This window comes from Coenobita brevimanus, chromosome 23, assembly GCF_032717465.1.
Source record: "Coenobita brevimanus isolate Jiangsu-jjx chromosome 23, ASM3271746v2, whole genome shotgun sequence".
Classification (NCBI taxonomy): Eukaryota; Metazoa; Arthropoda; class Malacostraca; order Decapoda; family Coenobitidae; genus Coenobita; species Coenobita brevimanus.
The window spans coordinates 52,911,260-52,933,837 of record NC_136976.1 but is presented as its reverse complement, the minus strand read 5'-3'; the positions used below and the strand labels follow the sequence as shown (position 1 = coordinate 52,933,837).

At 54.3% G+C, this 22,578-nt stretch overlaps 1 protein-coding gene across 1 annotated transcript in view; it reads right to left on the bottom strand.

The window, feature by feature from the left end:
* LOC145392974 (importin-4-like) overlaps positions 1-718 on the bottom strand; it is a 332,091-nt gene extending 331,373 nt beyond the window's left edge. The window contains exon 1 of the mRNA XM_080267268.1: positions 637-718. Coding sequence (XP_080123394.1) covers positions 637-702 — 66 coding nt within the window. The 5' untranslated portion in view covers positions 703-718. The remainder of the gene's footprint in view (positions 1-636) is intronic.
* Positions 719-22,578: the final 21,860 nt, after the last annotated feature.

Genomic DNA, 22,578 nt, shown 5'->3' with positions numbered 1-22,578 from the left:
CCCTCAACTGCATATTGGCAACTTGTAATACCACCAAAACATAAGGGTTCTGCTTAGCAGATACACTGCAAATTACAAAACTGCAAATTATTCTGAATAAAACTGGCACATAACTGCTCATACAACCATTAAAGCTACTGTTATCCTCATGGTTTCCTACAGAAGGGAAATTACCAATTCAGTAATTACTGAACCAGGACATTATGATACTTTTTAATAATGCAAGGTGGTACATCAGTTGAGTCAAAAAAAATAATTTGGCAATACCGACAACGTCGAAAGTGTCAGAACACTTGTGTGGGTTAGTCCACACCAGGTGACACATGGCAACAACGTACGACCCACCCATCCACATCACTAAAGTAACCTATGAAATTGTTGCAACGATCCATCACCACAGCAACTGATCTTCCATCTCATCTTATTTAAGGACACAAAGACATGACATTTTCATTTGGACGACCCACGCCCTAGCTTGAAGGCGTGACCACCACGTGAAATCTCCCAGTCCCGGCAGCCGCGCCTTTTGTTTACCTTTGGCAGCCAATGAAACAGTCAATGAATGTATACACCTAATACAAGGAAAACATTACAGGTCAATTCTTGGCACCATTTGCTGTATGTAGCACTACTTACTTCTTGAATAACTGCATTGTCAGCTACCAAAAGCTTGTTTATTATCTCCTCCAGTTTACTAGCCATGGTGCTGTTAGTGAAGGGTGAGGCTGCCATCTGACGGTGAAGTGCGGAGTGTCAGACTGTCGGGCGGGAGCCATTGCCCTGCGCGCCAACTTTGAATACTGGTTAAATGAAGCAAGCATCACAGTGTCTTTCAATTCCTTTTCTGATCTAACATCGCTGATCGACTACCTACATGCTACATAACCGTCAGCAGAGCATTCGAACTGCAAAATGTTTTTCTCTTGTTAACCACAGCCCATTATAATAATCCGTGAACAAACTTTTGGATGAGGATTCTAATTCATCTACCCATAGCCAGATCTAATTCCACCATCTGACTATAAGTTGGCCACCATCAAGCGTACAACCTATAACTATTACCTACAAAAGCTGATAACATTCCTGACTATGCAACTTTCCTAATTTTAAACCTTTAATCATAGGCTTTCTTAGCCTGGTTTTAACTCCTAACTTTTGTTTTTTGCTTAACTAACACTTTCCTAACCAAATGCAGTCCTATAATTATACCACCTTGCGAATCCTACTTTCAGAACTAGTCCTAGTTTTGCGGTGCGACCTAAACACAACTGTGCAAATGGAGCTGTCGAGAAGCGGGATAGGGTTGCCATACGTCCTGCATTTAGGTGTCAAAACCTTGGTCCGGGAGGAATTTTAAAAATTTTCCAAAAGTCCGGAATTTCAGCTTCCATAATTTTTTCTCCAAAAATATGCTATGAAACTCTGTTTAGCGCTATCTGTCTATATATCTATATGCCTAGGCTGCTTCCTCCAAGGAAAGGGCGGTAGCCGAGACAGCAGCTAGCTTTAATGTCCTGCCTTTTCCTCTTGTTCAGCCACGATTTTTTTTTTTTTTTTCCGTACTTAGTGCTGTTTTAGCCATAAAATAAATGGTAACTGCACACAATAATTGGCTTAGTTTTCATTTTTACACTGCATCTAAGCGCTTTAGCATTTTTCAGTCATAAACTAGCCAATTCTGTACTTTACCTGTTATCCAGTATATTGTAAAAAAGTTAAAGATTGTGGTACAGTACAGCAGTATGGCCCCCGTCCGTAGAGCACCTAGTGAGTAGCTGGGTTCTCTTTCCAGACCGGAGTTTAGACCAATAAGAGGGAGGCAGGACACAAAAACCCAAGGCAACACCTTACATGTGTATTACTAAATCTTACACAGGAACGAGCAGATGTCACAAATACAAACAAGCTGGACAATTATAATCCTTGGGCTGCGGATATGGAATAATAGTATCACGCAGGATACCGTACAGGACCAGATTGGTTAGGGGGAACAACCCTTGAGCTAGACACTTAAGCTGGTGGGGGAGTTTAGATTTCCTAGGCCGGTGGTGGTGGTTGTCTCGATTTCCCAGGGTAGCGTTAATATTTTACACTGGGCCTAAGCGTGACCTTATCGAGACGTGCCGTCACTGTTGCATAGAGTGTTCACTGTACCTTGGCCCGTAGATCACTTTTACATTACTTTACTTTGTACCCGGGTGGAGCTGGCGATACTGGAGCTTCAACTCAGGGGCCTATGTATGATCTTTACTGTCTTACGGCTGCACTGTACACTATGGTAGGTCCGTCCTTCACTGTCTTACTATTGCACTATCTTTTCCACCATTTTCTTTTATGCTCAAACCACTGGCCCACTTTACTCTGTCACTCCTACCCTGTCTGTATGCTGCGTGTGTTCACTTTCACTCACTGTCAGGTCAGACGTGTCACAGTCAGGCACAGGGGCGGCGGCGGAGTCTCAACCTCCCTACTGACGGGGCTGGGATCTGCCAGGGGCGGTCAGGTCCCGGGGGCAGGGGACAGCACATAGGGGCGTCCTCTCTCGTCCAGGGATGCTGGGGCCCGAGGCTTCTGGGCTCGGGGTGGGAGTCCTGCCCTCTGGGCTGGGGCCGAACAGTCGCCTGGACTTCTGAGTCAGGTGCATGACAGAGGATGAGGATCTCCAGCGTCTGGGAGCAGGGAGGTCCCGCCTGGGAGTCTGAGGGGCGGTTGGGAGGCTGCAGTCTCCGCAGGTCGGGAACGCCGTCAGGAGTGAACTGTGGCATCAGCCGGTGTCGGGGTCCATCAGGGGCATCTCCACCGGCTGCAGGGAGAAGAGCCCGGTGGTGGTCACAGGGCCTCTCCAATACTCCTCCAGGCTGGGGGCTCCCTCCAAGTCGTGGGTAGGTGGACCAGGCTCAGCACCTGACAAAGGAGTGGCTTCAGGCCATCTCTGGCAGTAGGGCCTGGCTACTAGCCGTGGCTGTCTCGGAACACCTTCGGAGTGGCTACTGGCCACCTCCTGCAGGAGCTTAGAGCGGCTACAGGCCGACTCTCCGGGAGCACCTTCAGAGAAGCTTCCAGCTGTCTCCTGACGAAGCAGGAACAGCTTTCGGCCGTCTCGTGATTGACCTCTGAAGCAGCTTCAGGCCATCTCCTGTAAGAGGGTGAGCAGCTACCGGCCGTCTCTCCAGGGGCACCTTCAGAGCAGCTTCTGGCCGTCTCTCCAGGGGCACCTTCAGAGCAGCTTCTGGCCGTCTTTCCAGGGGCACCTTCAGAGCAGCTTCTGGGCGTCTCTCCAGGGGCACCTTCAGAGCAGCTTCTGGCCGTCTCTCCAGGGGCACCTTCAGAGCAGCTTCTGGCCATCTCCTGACGAAGGCGGGAGCAGCTACCGGCCGTCTCAGGGGTGCTGTTAGGAACTGGAGAAACAGTTCCACCCGATCTGATCTGCGGGCAGCTCGCCCGGCGGTCGTTTTGTATTCCTGCTATGGTGGTGGCGGGAGAGTTCCCTGTCATAGGGGCACGCAGCCCCGGTGGACTTAAGCCGTTTTCACCCAGAGCTCATTCACACCATGTACACTCCTCCATGGGCTCCTTCTGGTGGCTCATTGCGATCTGTTTTGATGTCCTGCTGTATTTTACCACTGTCAGCTGGTAAAAAGTCATGGCCTCGTGACTGGAGGTGATAAACTCTTGTATCATAGGTGGCGTAGACTGGCTGGAGGTGTTGGAGGAGGGCGTGCCAGGCTGTGGTAGCAGGATTTTCATCGTGCTGCTCGTTGCAAGTGATGAACAGGATGGATTGGTCGGTGGAGGAGCAGAGGAGGTGTAGGAGGTGGCGAGGTCCTCGGACACACTGATTGCACCTGAAGGGCTGTGCCCATACAGCTCGGCGGATCTTCATGGTAGGTGTCGTCTCGGGTGTTGGGCTGTGCTGAATGCTGGAGATGGAGGGCAAGTGTGGAGTTGTATGCCGGGGTAATGCAGCATACTGTAGAGTTTCTGGGGAGTATAGGTGGTCTGGATCTGAACTTGGTGTATCATGTATGTGAGAGGGCTTAAGGTAGGGGTCGGCATGTGAATTTGTGGCGAGGTGGGTGCGGTAGGAGAGCAGGCGTATCGGGCGGGTGGGCGGGATAGGTGACCTGAACAGGTAGTGGTGGTTCTGAGGGTGGGTGTGGGCGGCGATGGGGCGTGCGGCATTGGCCCGCTTGTGATGGGCACGGGGCAAGGGCGGTTGGTGGGTGGATAACGCAAGGCAGGGAGCGGGAGGCGGGTGTATTGTGCTATCACTGTAATTCCTTTCTGATCTGGGCATTGTGGCGGTCAGGTACAAGGGCGGTGGAGGTGTCACAGCCTTACTGCTGATGGGGCTGGGTTCCGCCAGGGGCCTCTGCATCAAGAGGCCAGGGGATCACATGCAGGGGCGTCCTCTCTCATCTGGGGCTGCGGGTGGCGAAGGGCCCCGAGCTTTCAGGGCTGGGGGCGGGAGTACGACCCTCAGGGGTGGGGCCGAACGACTGCCTGACCTTATCACTCAGGTGCCTGAAGGAAGATGAAGATCTCTGGCATCGGGGTGTGGGGAGATCCCACCCCGGGGTCCTAGGGGAGTCTGTGGTTCCTGAGGGCTGCAATCCCTGGCGCTTGGTGGTGCCATCAGGTAGGGGCTGCGGCAACGGCCTACGTCGGGGTCCATCAGGTGGGTCCTCCCCAGAGCCGGTTGCAGGTAGAAGAGGCCGGGCGAAGTCACGGGACCTCTCCAATACTCCTCCAGGCTGGAGACTCCATTTGAGTCATGGATTGAGGAGCAGGAGTCAGCTCCTGACGGAGGAGCGGCTACAGGCCGTCTCCTGCCATAGGGCCCGGTTACCGGCCATAGCCTTCTAGGGACGCAGCTATCGGCTGTCGCCAAGGCCCGGCTACTGGCCGTGGCCTGGGGGAGGAAGCAGCTACCAGCAGACCCAAGAGCACCTTCGGATCAGCTACAGGCCGCCTCCTGATGAAGATGGGAGTGGCTACAGGCCATCTCCTGATTTCCTTCAGAGCGGCTACGGGCCATCTCCTTCAGGAGGGTTGAGTAGCTACAGGCCGTCTTGAGAAGGGCACTTTCAGAGTGGCTACAGGCCGTCTCCTGATTTCCCTCAGAGCGGCTACAGGCCATCTCCTTCAGGAGGGTTGAGTAGCTACAGGCCGTCTTGAGAAGGGCACTTTCACAGTGGCTACAGGCCATCTCCTGATTCCCCTCAGAGCAGCTACAGGCCGTCTCAAGGAGGGCACCTTCAGAGCAGCTACAGGCAGTCTCCTGATGAAGGTGGGAGTGGCTACAGACTGTCTCGAGAAGGGCACCTTCAGAGCGACTACAGGCCATCTCCTGATGAAGGCAGAAACAGCTGCAGGCCATCTCCTGATTTCCCTCAGAGCGGCTACAGGCTGTCTCCTTCAGGAGGGTTGAGCTACAGACCGTCTCGAGAAGGGCACCTTCAGAGCAGCTACAGGCCGTCTCCTTATTTCCCTCAGAGCGGCTACAGACCGTCTCCTTCAGGAGAGTTGAGCGGCTACTGGCTGTCTCAGGGGTGCTGGCAGGAGCTGGAAGAACAGCTCCATACCGATGTTGGTTGGGGAAGGCTCACCCAGAAGGTAGTCTGGTATTCCTGCTATGGTGGCGGTGGGCTAGCTCTGGGTCATAGGGGCGCACGGCCCAGGCAGGACTTATGCCGTTGTCGCCCCAATTCCCGGCGCATTGTCGTTGCTTCTCTATGGGCTCCTTGTGCGGGTGTCAGGTCACCCCCTGTGGCACTATACTGCATTTTACCACCGTCTGCAGGGAAAAAGCCACGTCCCTGTGACTGGCGGTGGTAAACTTTGGTCTTGTAGGTGTTGCAGACTGGCTGTAGGTGTTGGACGAGGGCGTGACAGGCTGCGGTGGCGGAGTTCTCGTCTTGTTGTTCGTCACAGGTGAGGAAGAGGGTGGATGAGTCGGTGGAGGAGCGGACAAGTCGTAGGAGATGGTGAGGTCCTCGGACTCGTTGTTTCCGTCCAAGGGGCGATACCCATACAGTTCACCAAATCTTCATGGCGCTGGTTGTTGTTCTCGGTGCAGGGATGTGTCGAATGCTGGAGATGGACAGTGAGTGTGAGGTTTTATGCCGGGGTATTGCGGAGTGGGGTCTCTGGGGAGTGTAGGTGGCCGGGATTTGTGCTTGGTGTATCATGAGTGTGAGATGATTTAGGGCAGGGATAGGGGTGTGATTTTGCGGTGAGGTGGGTGGGGTGGGAGAGTGGGTATATCGGGCAGGTGGGCAGGAGAGGTGACCGGAGTGTGTGATGGTTTTTTGGGAGTGGGTGTGGGTTGTGATGTGGGTGTGCAGTGTCGGCGTGTGTGTGAGGTGCATGAGACATGAGAGGGTGGTTGTGGGGTGGTACGAGTGTGGGCGGCATGGCACGGGGAGCGGGGTGTAGGGTGAGTGGGTGGTGGCATCATGGGGGCACGGGCAGCACAGGTGGAGATGGGGGCACATGCAGACGTCGGGCTGGGAGTTCCGGGGATGGTGGTGGGCAGTGGCTGGGGCGGGGGTGTGATGGGCATAGGGGGTGTGGGGGTGTGGGCAGGACACGCAGTGCTGGGCGTGGGAGAGGAGGTGGCAAGTAATGAGGAGGTGGGGGAACGGTGGGGAGTTGGTGGTGTTGGTGGGTTGTCAGGTGAGGTGCGATTCGGCGTGACGGAAGGTGAGGTGGAGGTGGCGGGGGAGGGGGAGGGAGAGAGAGAGAGAGAGGGGGAGGGGAGATGTAGCAGTCATAGGTGGTAGGGGGGGCGGCACGGGGGTAGTGGGTGGGACAGGGCGTGAGGCTGGGGCGGTGGGAGAAGGAATGCAAAAGGGGCGCACATGCTGGTTTTGGAGGGTGGGGGGAGTGCTCTGGTACTCAACGGTTACCTGATAGGGGTTAGGGACGAGGATGATGGTGTGGGGTCCCGTGAAGCGTGGCGCGAGTTTGTGGGGGGTGGGGAGCTGGGCTATCATGACCGTGTCACCCGGCCTATAGGGAGGAGAGGTGTTTCCCCGAACACTCACTCATATGGTGAAATTCCGTCCTCTTGAGGGCAGGAGTTGTTGCCCCATTGCACAATTTTTACATGGGCGGGCCAGTCGTCGTCTTTGATGGCTTCTATCCGGGTGCAGAACTAATTAATCAGTGTGCAATGGATGCGCTCGCATATGGAATTTCCTTGGGGCCAGTAAAGGGATGAGTGGGAGATGTTATAACCGTAGATATGGGCCAGCTCCACCCAGATCTTACTGGTGAACTTGGGTTATCTGAGTGGATCGCTTGCGGGATGCCAAAGTACGGGAACACGTGCCGAATTAGGGCGTCGGCCACTGCGACAGCGTGGTGTTCCTTTACTGGGCAGGCCACGACAAATTTGAAGTACGTGTCGACGTAAGTGATCACGTACCTATAGTCTGATTTTGGAGGTAAGGGTCCCACCACGTTGATCACCAACAGCTGCCAAGGCTTGTGGGCGGTAATATGGCCCAATGGACCTGCGGTATGGGTGATGTCTTTACTGCTGGCGCACGCACGACAGGTTTGGATGATTTTCTTGGCAAGGGCGGAAGGATTTGGCGCCAAGTAGGTGTCATTGAAGACCTGTAGTAGTTTTTTCGTGCCCAGGTGAATGCCGTTGTGGGTGTGCAGGTGTCGTAGGGCGTTGAGGGCAGCGTCGGAGGTTAGGAGGATAAGCCCTGATGGGGTAAGTAGGAGGTCGCCCTGGGAATACAGTTTCTTGAAAAGGTGCTGGGGGATCCAGGGGGGTCGCTCTTTGTGATGCCACTGCTGGAGGAGGTCTGGTTCCAGCTGGGCGGCATTGATGGGGAGCCAGGAGAGAGCGTCCGCGTTGGTGTGGAGTTTGCCGGGGCGATACGAGATTTCATAGTTGAATTCCTCCAGGGTTTTGCACCATCGGATGAGCTGGGCATTGTGGGTGTCAGATTGCTGCAACCACTGGAGGGACTGGTGATCAGTGATGATGGTGACTTGGGTCCAGGATAGGTATGTGCAGAAGTGCTCAAGTGCCCAGATGATGCCTAGGCATTCTCTCTTGGTGGCAGCATAATTTTTTTCCGCGTGATTGAGGTTATGGCTGGTGCAGGTGATGATGTGCTCATGGCCCTTTTGGACTTGCGCCAGCATAGCGCCGATTGCAATTAGAGAAACGTCTGTATAGAGCCGGAATGGGAGGGCATAATTGGGAAAGGCCATGATGGAGGCGGAAACAGGCTTACCCTTAAGCTGTTGGAAGGTGGCTCATCTCTCGTCTGTCCAGAAGAATGGTTCTCCCTTACGGGTTAGGTCGTGGAGCGGCTTGGCAATGTGGGCAAACACCTTCACAAAGCAGCAGTAGTAGGACGTCAGGCCGAGGAAGGCTCGGATCCCGTAAATGTCTTGTGGTGGGGGTATGTCTGCGATGGTGTGGAGTTTGTCTTGGTCAGGGGATATGCCAGCCTGGGAGATGACGTGCCCCAGGAATGAGACGGTTCTGGCAGCCAGGACACACTTGGTGAGCCAGAGTTCAAGGCCTGCCTGTCGGATCCTGGTGAAAACCTGACGGAGGCGCTGCAGGTGGTTGGCCCAGGTCCGGCTGAAGACTATGATGTCATCCAAGTAGGCAAAACAGATCTCCCACGTGAGGCAGCTGAGAATGGATTCCATTAACCTGGAGAAGGTGGCGGGGGTGTTACAGAGGCTAAAGAGCAAAACATTAAATTCATAATGTTTCCTGTTGCTGGTCGAGAAGGCGGTTTTACCTCTGTCCTCCAGGCGCACCGGGACCTGCCAGTATCCTGACTGGAGGTCGAGGATAGAGAGCCAGGAGGCGCCATATAGGGAATCCAGGGAGTCGTCTATGCATGGGAGTGGAGTGGCATCCTTGGTGGTTACATCATTAAACTTGTGGTACTCGACGCAGAGCTGCATTGTGCCATCCTTTTTCTTCACGAGGATGACGGGGGAGGACCAGGGGCTGGTGGTGGGGGAAATGACTCCAGCTTCGATCATCTCCTGTACTTGGCGGTCTTCCTCTTTCCGCTGTTTAGGGTTCTTCCACCAGGATGTCTGTTGAGTCGGTGGGCCTGTCATATGAATCTCGTGAGCCAGGCAGGTGATGTGTCCAATGTTGCCTGGTCCCGCCGCGAACAGATCCTGGAAATCCAGGAGGCGGCGGCAGAGGGTGTCTGATTGGTGAGCGGAGAGATGGTTGGGGATGGGGGGCAGAGGGGCGGGGGAGGGGGAGGGGACACAGGGCTCGGCTTCCTCCAACTCTCTGATTATGAGCCCTTTAGGGAGGGTGAGGGGCGAGGTTGGCAATCCGGACTGCCATGTGATGCGGGGGAAGGAAAGTTGGGGGAAGAAGGCAGGCTGAGTGGGTTCCAGGCGGCAGGAGTGGGGAGAACAGGACAGAGGTGCCGGAGGACCGGTTGAGGGGCACCCAGACTTCACGGTGGGGGGAATGGTGACGGCGGAGGAAATGGTGGCAGGAAAAGAAGGGGGGAAGAAGAGGCGGGGGGGAGAAGGGGGAAGGAGGGGAGGAGGGGGGGCAGAGTCTTCTGGCCGGGGCCGGGGCGTGCAGGTGCAGACAGCCCGAGGGGGGGGGGGTCGGGTGATTTTCGGAACTGGAGCTGTCTGTTGCGGCAATCAATGGTGGCTCCTAACTTCTGCAACAGGTCCAATCCCAGGTATCCATCGTAGCTGCGGTAGGAAGAGTCGAATATTATGAACTGATGCTGGGTCGACATTGGTTGATGGATGTCGATGCGCAGGGCCTGTGTTTCCCCACAGATTGGCAGGGGGCCATCCCCAGCATCCAGAAGGTGAGTAGCCACTGGGAGTAACGGGCCAAAGGTTGATTTGTGATGGAGAAGTAGTGGCTATACAGGTGGGATCTGGCCACTCCCGTATCGACCAGAAGTCTGGCTGTCACCCTGTTCAGCTTCATCTTGTGGTAAACTGGGGTATGATATTTGGGGGAAATGGCCCCCACCACTGTGGGAAGGTGCGGGGGCAGTCCTAAAAATGCAACTGTCTGGGGCCTCCTTCTTGCTCTGGCTCCTGTTCCCCAGGGTCGGTCTCCTCCACGGGTGCGGGTGTCCTCTGTTACCTCATCCTCTAGAGAGTTCTGAAACTTTGCATTGGCCTGAGGTGGTAGTTTTTCGTCTTGCAGCTTTTAATTGATCTCTGATATCGTGCAGTGGGCACCTGGAGCTGCACGTGGAGAATTCCCAGGTTGGGATTCTCCCTGTGGCTATGGCGCCGGTGGGTGGGGTGTGCCCTCAGCGGGCTGGGTGCTGGAGTGGTACGGGGCATTGGCGGACGTGGCTTGACTGGGGAAGCCGGAATCTTTGTGGGAAACTTTCTTACCACGTTGATTTGTTGGGGTGCAGGGTGGGAGGTCAGGAGGCGACGTATCAGTTGAACGTCCTTATCCATGTCTCCAGTCGGGTCATGGATTGTAAAGCGCTCTTTGATTATGCTGGGGAGCACTCTCAGAAGAGTATTAAAGGTGTGTTGCTCCTGGGTTTCATCATCTGACTCCGGGTAGGCAGCAGTGACCAGGCGTCTTGCCTGGATTAAAGTATTATCTAAGTTGCCAACGAAAGTTAAACTATCCAGTTGGGACAGTGCCACCACTTTACCTAGTGATGGAGTGATGGCTTGGATCTCGAGTTTCGTGAAATTCTGCCAGGTGAGCCCCGGGACGATCTTGGGTGTCATATTAGCTGCTGCTTTGCCCAGTAGTGGGAGTGTGACTGCAATTTTCTTGCTTGTCATCCTCGAAACTGATATCTAGCAAAGGTTTAATAGGGGCCTGCCGGGGTGGTCTGGTCCTTCAGTTTGGAACCAAACAGGCTGAGCAGGTGCTCTTGCATGTGCCTACTCTGGGGAGAGGGTTGCCTGGAGCTGGAGAGGGCGAGCCCCAGGGGAGCAGGAGCGCCTCGGTGCAGGAGACGTGCAGTTGAGGTGTGGGCAGAGGCCATCACCTGCCTGCTGGTGTGGGCAGAGGCCATCACCTGCCTGCTGGTGTGGCTGGAGGCCGTCACCAGTGTCGTACCCCCGTGGGCAGCTACAGGAGAAGAGGGGATGTACCCTTCTCTCCCCAGACGCAGCCGGAGGCCGTCTCTGGTTCCTGTAGGAGGGGAGGAGGAAGGAGCAGCACTCAAGTGGCTGGAGGCCGTCTCTGTTTGGGAGCAGCTGAGGCTGTCTCTGTTCTTGAGCAGCTAAGGCCGCCTCTTTTCTTTGGTGAGCGGCGGAGGCCGTCTCCTTTTGTGTGCGGCTGGAAGCCATCACAGGGGTGCTGCTCGGGACTAGAGCTTTAGTCCCACCCTGAACCTGTTGAGGGCTAGTCCAGTTGAGAGGTTGTGCCCCCGGACTGAAATCTTCCCTCTGGGTCTGTTGTGGGCAATATGGGTGCGGGACCGTACGGGACATATGTCTCTCTAGCCAGGACAACCCACTCTCCTTACCAACCCCTCTGTGGTTTCCTCCTGGGGTGGGGATCACGACGTCTTGGTGGTGGTTCATCACGGCGGGTATTTCACCACTGTCTTCAGGGGGAAAAGTCACGTCCCCGTGGCTGGAGGTAGTTAATGTCAGTTGTGGCAGTGCTGTGGGAGGGGATCAGGTGCTGGAGGAGGGTGGTCCAGTGTGAGGTGAGTAGGTTCGGGTCCTGGTGAGGGGTATAGGTGATGTAGAGGGTGGAGGCTTGATAGGTTGTGTGGAGGAGTCGAAGGAGATGATTGGGTCCACAGACACGTTGTTTCCTCCCATAGATGGGGATCCAGGTGGCTCGCTGTACTTTCATGACTGGTGGTGGTTGCTGTCCAGCGGAACTTAGCTGAATGCTGGTGATCAGTGAGGTGGTGGAGGTTTTATGTGGCTAATGAGGGTAGGTGCAGCGGTTATCCCTGGGGATAGGGGTGGGTGGAGTTTTCCAATGGACTTGGTGTATTCTGAGTGTTATGGGGATGGTGTTGGGTGTGTGATGGGTTGGGGTGGTTTGGTCCATGGGTGGGGGCGAGGTGGGGGTAGTGAGGGATGGTGTGGTGGAGTATCTGGCTGGTGGGCGTAAAAGGTGACCGGAACGGGTGATGGTAGCTTTTGGTTTGGGCATGGGTGGAGAGGTAGAAGTGCAGCTTCGCGGTGCAGGGGTCGGGCGAGGTGTTTGAGGGCATGGAGAGGGTGTTGGTGGGGAGGGGGAAGTGCTGCCACATGGTGTTTGGGATGAGTGTGGCTTCTGGATGTTCCGTGGGGGTTTGGTGTGGGTGTGGGTGGCAAGTGGTGTCTGAGATGTAGGATGGGTTGGGGGTTGCAAGCAAGGAGAGGAGGGCGTGGGTGTGGGGGCCGCGGCGGGTGTTGGTGAGGGCGGTGAGTGTGCTACGGAGGGGGGTGGATTTAGACTTCCTGGGTCGGGTGAGTGGATCTGCAGTGGTGGTGAGGTGGCTGCCGGGGGAGGGTTGAGGTGCAGCGGGGGAGTGGGGTGGTGGGGAAAGAGTGGGGGATGAGGGTAGGGAGAAGGAGGGTGTAATGTAGCAATCGTATGAATCAGATGCGGGATTTGGGGTAGTGGATGGTGGCAAGGCGGTGCTGAGGATGGGAGGAGCGGGGTCGTGGCATGGGGTGGTGGGTGAGAATGGGCGCACGTGTCGGTTGCGGAACATGCGTGGGGTGTTGTGATAATCTATTATAACTTGGTAGGGGTTGGGGATGGGTGACTGTGTATGGGCCCATGAAGCATGGGGAGATCTTGTTGGGTGTGGGTAGCTTTGCCACTACTACTGAGTCGCCTGGTTTGTAAGGGCTGGTGGGAGCCATGTCTGGTTGTAGATCTAGGCTCTTTTTAGGTGGTGCAACCGCCTCTTCAGGTGGTGGAGAGGTCGGACATGGGGGACATGATGGGGGGCTGTAGGTGCTGCTGCGGTGGCAGGAGAAGGGGGGCCTCCCCGAAGATTCTTTCGTGTGGTAATATACCGTCGTCTTGGTGGCAGGAGTTGATCCCCCACTGAACAATTTGGGCCAGCCAGTCCTCATTCTTGGTCTCCTCTATTCGGGCTCGCACCTGGTTCATGAGGGTGCAGTGGCTCCTCTCGCAGATGCCATTGCCTTGGGGCCAGTATGGGAAGGAGTGAGACAGGTGGTAGCCAAAGATGGCTGCTAGTTCCTGCCATACGGCGCTGGTAAACTCAGGGGTATTGTCGGAGTGTAGACCCTGAGGAAACCCGAAGTAGGGGAAGACGTGGCGGATGAGTGCGTCAGCCACGGCTAAGGTGTGGTGTTCCTTGGCTGAACAGGCTATGAGGAACTTGGAGTAAGTATCTACAAAACTGATGATATACTTGTAGCCGGATTTGGGTGGTAGGGGGCCCACTGCATCGACGGATAGTAGTTGCCAGGATTTATGAGCAGAGATGTTCCCTGATGGGCCTGGTGTGCGGGTGGCATCTTTGCCTAGTGCACAAGCTCGGCAGGACTGGGTGATTTACCTGACTAGGTTGGAGGGGTTAGGGGTCCAGTATGTGTCGTTAAACACCTGTAGCAGTTTCTTGATGCCTAGGTGAATCCCATTGTCGGAGTGCATGTCATGGTGTCTAAGACGGTGTCAGGGTCGGGCACGATGTGTCCTGATGGGGTGAATAGGTGGTCGCCCTGCCGGTGGAGCTTTGAAAACAGGTGGAGTGGTAACCATTGTGGGCGTTCTCCTTTGTGCCACTGTTGTAGGAGTTCAGATTCGCCGCGGATGGAGCTGATTGGCAGTTGGGACAGGGCATCGGCGTTAGTGTGTAGCTTCCCGAGACGGTAGGAAATCTCGTAATTAACCCATTCACTGCGTCAGTATTTGTTTACATGTACATACATCCCGTGTGCGGCAGTTTTCTAATATTTAGAAAACAATATTAGAAAAAGAATAATATTGTCAAAAGACAGAAAAAAATCCCGAGTTCGATGGTATATAACACAATATAGCAAACAAAAAATAACCTCTGATACAGGTCCGTGAAGTAATAAAATTCCCTGTGTGGTGGTGCCAGGCGAATGATCTGTTACGGTTGCAATGTGTCGTCAGTGTCAATCTTACGATCATGTAAGGTGTAAATCACTAAATCAGCATCTGAACCATCACTGTCATCATCTAACAACGTATCACTATCATCACCACACTCATCCAGAGATTTCATCCAATATTTGCTTGGGCTGCTGCTAGCGGCGGCATGGAGAATACTTCATACTATTACCTTCGTCATTTTGTAGGTAACTGAGCTGAGCTCTGCTGAGTCTGCTCCTTGTAAAAATGCATGATCTATGTATGGCAATATTCTATAGGGTGCCATGAGTTGCTAGCTGATTTATTTCGTACAGTTTCTGATGGCAGAATTTTGGAAAGCTGGAAATCATATATGATACAGCCGCAGTCAGTGGGTTCAATTCCTCTAGTGTTTCCCTCCATCTAATGAGCTGGGCGTCATGTGTTTCAAATTGCTGGAGCTTCTGAAGTGATTGGTGGTCGGTGATAATGGTGATGTTCATACCTGACAAGTAGGCCTGGAAGTGTCCGAGGGCCCAGATGATGTCTAGGGATTCTCTTTTCATAGTGGCATAATTCCTTTCGGCCTGGTTGAGGGTGTGGCTGGCACAAGCAATGATGTGTTCTTACCCCTGCTATACCTGGGCGAGGACAGAACCAGTCGCCGCAAGGGATACATCCGTGTATAGGCGGAAGGGCAGGGTATAGTCAAGGAAGGCGATGATTGGGGCGGTGATTGGCTTGTTCTTCAGTTCCTGGAAAGCAGCTCTGCGCTCGTTTGTCCAAGTGAAAGGTTCGCCCTTCTTGGTTAAGTCGTGGAGGGGTTTGGTGATGTCAGCGAACCCTTTTACAAAGCACCGATAATATGAGGCAAGACCCAGGAAGGCACAGACTTTGTGACCGTTTCGTGGCAGTGGGAGGTCTGCAATGGCCCGCAGTTTGTCAGGGTCGGGTGAGATGCCATCCTTTGAGATGACGTGCCCAAGGAAGGCGACAGTTCGGGCTGCAAGGACGCACTTGGAGGGCCTGAGTTTGTGGCCTGCCCATTGGATACGCAGAAAGACTTTCCTGAGGCATTAGAGGTGATTGGCCCATGTTTTGCTGAAGACAATGACGGCGTCCAGGTCGGCCAGGCAGGTTGCCCAGATGAGGCCACTCAAGACAGATTTCATCAGCCTAGAAAAAGTGGCAGGGGCGTTGCAGAGTCAGAAGGGCAGAACGTTGAACTCATAGTGTTTCCCATTGCTAGTGGAAAACGCCGTCTTTGCCTTGTCCTTGGGGTGCACTGGGACCTGCCAATATCCCGACTGGAGGTCCAGGGTCGAGAACCACAAGGCTCCATGTAGGGAGTCGAGGGAGTCGTCTATTCTGGGGATAGACTTGGCGTCCCTGGTGCTCACGTCATTCAATTGGCGGTAGTCCACGCAAAAACGCATGGTGCCGTCATTCTCTTTGATGAGCATGACAGGGGAGGACCACGGGCTGGTGGAGGGTGACACAACACTGGCATTGAGCATGTCCTGGACCTGCCGGTCTTCCTCAGCCCATTGTTTGTTTGTTTTCGCCGGGATGGTTGGCTAATGGGCGGTTCGGTTGTATTTTGTGTGTCAGGTAGGTGGTGTGGTCGACATCAGGAGGGTCTGATGCAAAGAGGTCTTGGAAGTCCAGGAGAAGGCAACGGAGGCTATCTGCCTGATGGGGGAGAGATGATCAGGCAAGGATGGTAGGGTGGCGGGAGGGGAAGAGAGGAGGGCGGTGCAAGACTCGGCTTCTTCCATCTCTCCTACAACTAATCCCCCGGGTAGCATGAGGGTAGTGGTGGACAAAATGTGTGACTTACAATGTAGTGCCCCCGAGAAGGAAACAGGTGAGGAATCCCATAGTGCCCCCGACAACGAGGTGAGTGGTATACAGCCCAGTGTCCCGGGGAACTTAGTGACACCCCCACCCGGACCCCATGAGTAGCCGCCACCGGACGACGGGATACAGCGCAACAACGACATATGTCAGTCCGGGCCGTGCGCCCCTATGTCACTCAGCCGTCGCGCCGTCACCATCGCAGGAGAAGGACACTACCTTCAGGGAGTGGGATTGCTGAATCAGCTAGGGGAGGAGTTGCTCTCATAACTCTAGACATCGCCCCTCAGGAGACGGCCTACTGCCGCTCCCGCCCTCGCCAGACAGCCATTTGCCGCTCCGAAGGTGCCCCTCAGGAGACGGCCTACTGGCGCTCCCACCCTCACCAGATGGCCAATTGCCGCTCCAAAGGTGCCCCTACAGAGACGGCCTACTGCCGCTCCTCCCTCCTGCAGAAGGAGACAGCCTAATGCCGCTCCCGCCTTCGCCAAACAGCCTACTGCCGCTCCGAAGGTGGTGCCCCGGAGACGGCCTACTGCCGCTCCGAAGGTGGTGCCCCGGAGACGGCCTACTGCCGCTCCCCTCTCCGGCCGAAGGAGACGGCCTACTGCTGCTCCCGCCTTCATCAGACGGCCAATTGCCGCTCCGAAGACGTTGCCCCTGAGACGGCCTACTGCCGCTCCCGCCTTCGCCAGACAGCCCATTGCCACTCTGAAGGTGCTGCCCCTGAGACAGCCAATTGCCGCTGCTCCCTCCTGAAGCAGGAGACGGCCTACTGCCGCTCCCGCCTTCGTCAGACGGCCTACTGCCGCTCCCGCCTTCGTCAGACGGCCTACTGCCGCTCTCGCCTTCGTCAGACGGCCTACTGCCGCTCCGAAGGTGTACAGAGGTGTGCTGACTCCCCCACTCAGGCCACGGCCAACTGCCGGGCCCTGGCACCTGATAGTTGTGCCCCTGGGAAGCCACGGCTAATTGCCGGGCCCCACGGACAAAAGGATGCATTGAGTGAGCCATCGCCCCAGCAGGAGACAAGAGCCCGGACCTCCCGTACCAGAGCATCCCAGCCAGGCCTCACAGCCTCCCCTGGCCTCCACTCCCTATGCCTGGCTCTGGAGAAGACTCACCTGACGGACCCCAGTGTAGGCCAGTGCCGCGGTCCTTGCCTGTCGGCGCCCCTAGACTCTGGGGACCGCAGTCCTCAGCCTTTCCAGACCCTCCCCAGGACGCCCGGGCGTGATCTCCCTACGCCCCCAAGACGGCGTAAGACTCCCACCTCCGGCCGAGACCTGAACCAGAGGTTTCTGGAGCTGTTCGGCCCCAGTCCTGAGGGCCACACCCCTGAGCCCAGCCCGGAGACTGCGAGCCCCTTCGCCACCTGTAGCCCTGGAAGCGAGAGGACGCCCCTACGAGTTGTCCCGTGCCCTCTCGGCACCCTCCCCTTGGCGGTGCCCCTACCCCGGCAGAATTGACATCGGCGTGTTTCTCCCCCGCCCCCCCCATGATGAGTGACTCATGGTAAGTGTGGTGATGCCCCAGAAATAGTGAAAGTGATTTAGGTTAAGTGTGACTTTGCCCGAACCTAGTGTAACAAAATACAGTGACTTAATATGGTGAATATCGGGGCAAGAAAGATCACAGTGAAGAAGTAAAGGACGAGTGTATAAACCAAGATCTGATGAACCAGACTCACGAGTGACGCCCTTCGTAGGAAACTAGTAACACTGTGCCTCCCGAAAATTCCTCTGTAATAAGACACTCCTAATACTTTTGCCTCTAAGGAAATAATAGAGAAAGTGTTAATAATATTCCCCCACTCGTATTACCCGTGAATTCTCTATGTCACTTCCCCTCCCCAATATTTAGTGTGAGCGCGAATAAGAAATAGAATCAATTGCCAAAGCCCCTTTGCTATCGGAAAATATTTAATTCAGATTACTAATACTTGCCCATCCCCAGTATTACCATAACTCTGTTCTGACCCGCCGCAAGTCACTCCCCTCCCCCCCCTCCCTGTGAGACTCACTCCCCGTGCCACGCGCGCACCCATATTCACTGTACACTTAATACACTAGACTTAATTGTGTTGGCATCAGTATCAGTTAAGCCAGTATCCTGCGAGATACTAATATCCTAGTTAAGGTTTTATTTCTTTGCTACATATTGTGTTGTAATATCTGCTGACTTTGTCCTGTGTCTGACTATGGTAATATACGTGTAAAGGTTATTGCCTGATGTTTTTGTGTCCTGCCTCTCTTTATTGCACTAAGCCCCGGTCTCGAAAGAGGACCCCGCTACACGTTAGGTGTTCTAGGACAGAAAAGTCGAGCCTATTTCACCTAGCATTACAGTGGAGATATGGCTATTCTGACTGTGGTAAAGTGGGGGAGGAGGAAGGTGGGGGACAACAGACAGGCCGAGAGGGTCCCGGGTGGTAGGTTGGGTGAAAACAGGACGGAGGCACTGGTAGACCAATTTAGGTGAAGCCAGGCCTTGTGATGGGGAGGGATTGTTAGGGCAGATGCAATGGTTGCTGGGAAGGTGGGGTGTGGGGCTGAGGGGGGGCAGGAGGGAGGAGGGGAGGGTGAGGGGGGTGCAAGGGGTCTGCACATGCACATGAATTGGGGGGAAGGGGGAGGGGGATTCAGGAGATTCTGGAATTGGAGCTGCCGCTTGTGGCAGTCAATGTTCGCGCATAGCTTCTGCAGGAGGACCAATCTCAGGTACCCGTCGTATACACGGCAGGTGGAGCCAAGCACAATAAATTTGTGTTGAGTGGAGACTCATTGGCGGGTGTCGGCGCGTAGGGCCCGGGTTTCCCCACGGATGGGTAGGGGGCCATCCCCTGTGTCCACAAGATGAGCTGATATAGAGAAAAGCGGGCCAAAAGCCGACTTGTTGCGGGAGAAGTGACTATAGAGGCAAGATCTGGCCACTCCCATGTTGACCAGTAGCCTCACTTTTACACCGTTCAGTCTCATCTTGTTGTAGACTGGGGCGCAGTATTTCTGAGAGGTGGCCCCCACCACCATGGGGAGGTGCAGGGGTGGGCCTAAAAATCCAGCTGCTACGGGATCTCATCCTCCTCTGGTTCCGCTTCCCCAGGGTCAGTGTCCTCTGTGGATGCGGAGTCGTCCTTGGGGCCCTTGTTGTCAAGGAAGGACACTTTTCGTTGTCCCTCGGTGGCCGGTATCCGTCTGGCAGCTTTTAATTGCTCTCTCATGTTGTGGAGTGGACACTGGTGGCTGCAAGTGGTAAATTCCCACGAGTTAATGGAAGTTAGGTTTTGGTTCTTGTTGGTGGGGTGCACCCTGGGTATGATGGACGTTGGCATGGGGTTGGTGTGGGCTGAGGGCAGCCGACGTTTGCTGGGGAGCGCTGGTCTCCGAGTAGGGAATTTACTGACTCCATTGATTTGTTGATGGGTGGAGCGGGGGGTTAGGAGGCCTTATGAGCTGGAGGTCTTGATCCAGGTCTCCCGTAGTGTCGTGTATAATGAAATGTTCTTTGACCATGCTGGGGAGGACCCATAGTGGTGTGTTGAATGTGCGTCGTTCCCGAGTTAGCATATTTGTTTCCAGGTATGCAGCGATGACGAGATGCCTGGCCTGGATGAGTGTGTCGTCCAGGTGTCTGTCATAAGTTAAACTATCGAGTTTTGAAAGTGCCACAACTCTTCCTAGTGATGGTGTGATAGCCTGTATTACTATTTTGGTAAAGTTTGCCCATGTTAGTTCCGGGATGACTTTGAGTGCAATGCTGGCCACTGCTTTGCCCAGGAGAGGTAGGGTGACTGTGATTTTTTGTCATCCTCAAACCCTATGTCCAGCGGTGGTTTGATTATAGACAGGTATGTGTGTATGTCATACTGTTCTTGGTTGAACTTGGGTAACTGTACGTGAGGTATCATTGCCATTTTGCTGTTGTCCCTTTTTGCTCCTCCCTGTATTCTGCCCAGGTCAAGAACCACCACTAGTCACCAGTGTTATGCTAGGTGTTTTAGGGCTGACTTCTCATCCCTAAAGCACCTGGCAATTGAGCCGGGGTCCTCTTTTTGAGACCAGAGCTAGAATACACAAGAAGAAGAGCAGGACACAAAAACTCAAGGCAACAACCTTACACGTATATTAACCAAATCACAACCTCTACACAATAGTGTGGATTGCACACAATACACTATTTATGATCACTTGGGGTGGATGGACTATAGGGTCCTGACTGGCTAATGAGTATTATGAAGGATACTGGTTGGACACTGTATGGTACAAAATAGTAACTTAAAACACCAGTCTGAGTACCTTATTAGTTATTACATAGTGATACAAGCACTAGCACAACATTGACTTACATCTGGGCACAAGAGTATGTTGAGTTGTCTTTTAGGGTACAAGTTATGCACTGCATGTGAGTTCTCTAGGCACGGTTATCACTTTTACCTAAGCAGTCACTATTGCACATGGCAGGGCGAGGGGCTCCAGTTATACTATGGGGACCGGGTGAGCCCCACGTGTCGGCCAGGTGTAGGAGGGTTCTCGTCAGGTGTCCCTTCTCTCAAGGGCCACGGGATGACCCTCAGTGGTGATATCGGTCAGGGGCTGAGGTCGGGCATGGAGAGGGTCCCTTTGCTCGTGGGGCCTGCCGAAGTGGTCTGGTCCTCCGGGCTGGAACCAAACAGGCTGAGCAGGTGCTCTTGCTTGCAGCTACTCTGGGGAGAGTGTTGCCTGGAGCTGGAGAGAGCAGGCCCTGGGGGAGCGGGAGCACCTCGGGGAGTCTGGCATCTGTGGTCTCCCTCCTGTTGGGGCACTGTCAGGGTAGGGCTGCGACATCGCCTTGGGCAGGAGTCTGTCAGGTGGTTGCCTCCCATGGGCGCCAGCTGGATAGCACACAATCCCAGGGTCAGTACGGGGTTGTGCCACACTGTCTCCAGGCCGAGGGGATCCTCCTGGAGGCTGAGTCGGGAAAGAAGAGCAGGGGAAGGGCGGCTGGGGACTGTTGCTGGTGCCCTGCAGGGGGAGTGACATGCAGTTGAGGTGTGAGTGGAGGCCATCACCTGCCTGCTGGTGCGGCTGGAGGTCGTCACCAGTGTTGTACTCCCGTGGGCAGCTCTACAGGAGGAGAGGGGATGTACCCTTCTCTCCCCAAATGTGGCTGGAGGCCGTCGCTGGTTCCTGTAGGAGGAGAGGGGGAAGGAGCAGCACCCGAGCGGCTGGAGGCTGTCTCTGTTTGGAAGCGGCTGAGGACGTCTCCATTCATGAGCGGCTGTGGCCGTCTCTTTTTTTGGGAAGCAGAGGAGGCCATCTCCCTTTTGTGAGCGGCGGGGGCCGTCTCCCTTTTGTGAGTGGCGGGGGCCGTCTCCCTTTCGTGAGCAGCGGAGGCTGTCTCCCTTTTGTGGGCAGCTGAGGCCATCTCCTTTTGTGTGCAGGTGGTGGCCATCACAGGGGTGCTGCTCAGAACTAGAGCTTTAGTCCCACCCCGAACCTGTCAAGGGCTGGTCCGGTTGAGAGGTGGTGCCCTCAGACTGAAATATTCCCGCTGGGTCTGTTGCGGGCAATACAGGCGCAGGACCATAGGAGACATATGTCCCTCTTCCTGGGAAGACCCACGCTCCTTACCAACCCCTCCGTGGTTTCCTCCTGGGGTGGGGATCGCGACGTCTTGGTGGTGCTTCGCCATGGCTTGTAGTTCAATATCTATATACATATATATATATATATATATATATATATATATATATATATATGCAGTAAGACCTCACTATAACGGACTAACTGGGGCCTAAACCATTCCGAAAAATGTGAAATTCCGATAAAAGCGACATCTGGACTTCCCCCTGCTAGACAACCATTGTGTACTGTACTGTGTTATAACTTCACTACATTAATCAAATGGTATATATAATAATACTGTACTGTACATTGATAAACATGTCTTTTATTTACCTTATTGTGGTGAACATAACTGAAGTAGTCAGGCAGTCCGGACTGCTTCTGGCTTTATCGGACTTTTTCTGATATATAGGAATTTAGTCCGGTAGCTCCAAGAGTCCGATAAAAGCGAATTCTGGACTATTGAAGTCCGTTATATCGAAGTTTTACTGTATATATATATATACTGTATATATATATATGTGGTAGGTGGGGGTGCTCGCCATCCACTCACTCGATGTAGTGCTGCTGTCGGGTGTCTGCCCTTTCCTCTCCTCCATCCTTCTTTCCTTCCATCCTCTTCTGTCTTCCTTTCCTTCATTCTTTCCTTGTTCTTCTGCCTGCGGGTAACTTTACACTCCCCCTTCTGTCTTTCTTTCCTTCATTCTTTCCTCCTCTGCCTGTGGGTGACTTTGCACTGAGTGACAAGCCAAATGGTTTCCTGCACACCAGGAAACCATTTACTATGCTGAGTGGTAACCATATAACCAAATTTTGGCATCTGGTGGTTAAGTGGGTAATTATTGCGTGCCAGTCGGATTGACCCGGTGAAGGTTTATATCCATGGGGTGGTTGGGGTTGATTGCTCATGTAATGCCACTCAGGGATGAGTGAGGCTGGTCACTCTCATCTTAAATGTCGGGACTAACTGCCTAGCCCCGGGCTCCTACGCTCCTCATGGGGCAATGTAGGATCGGATGATGGATATATATATATATATATATATACAGTATATGTATGTATGTATGT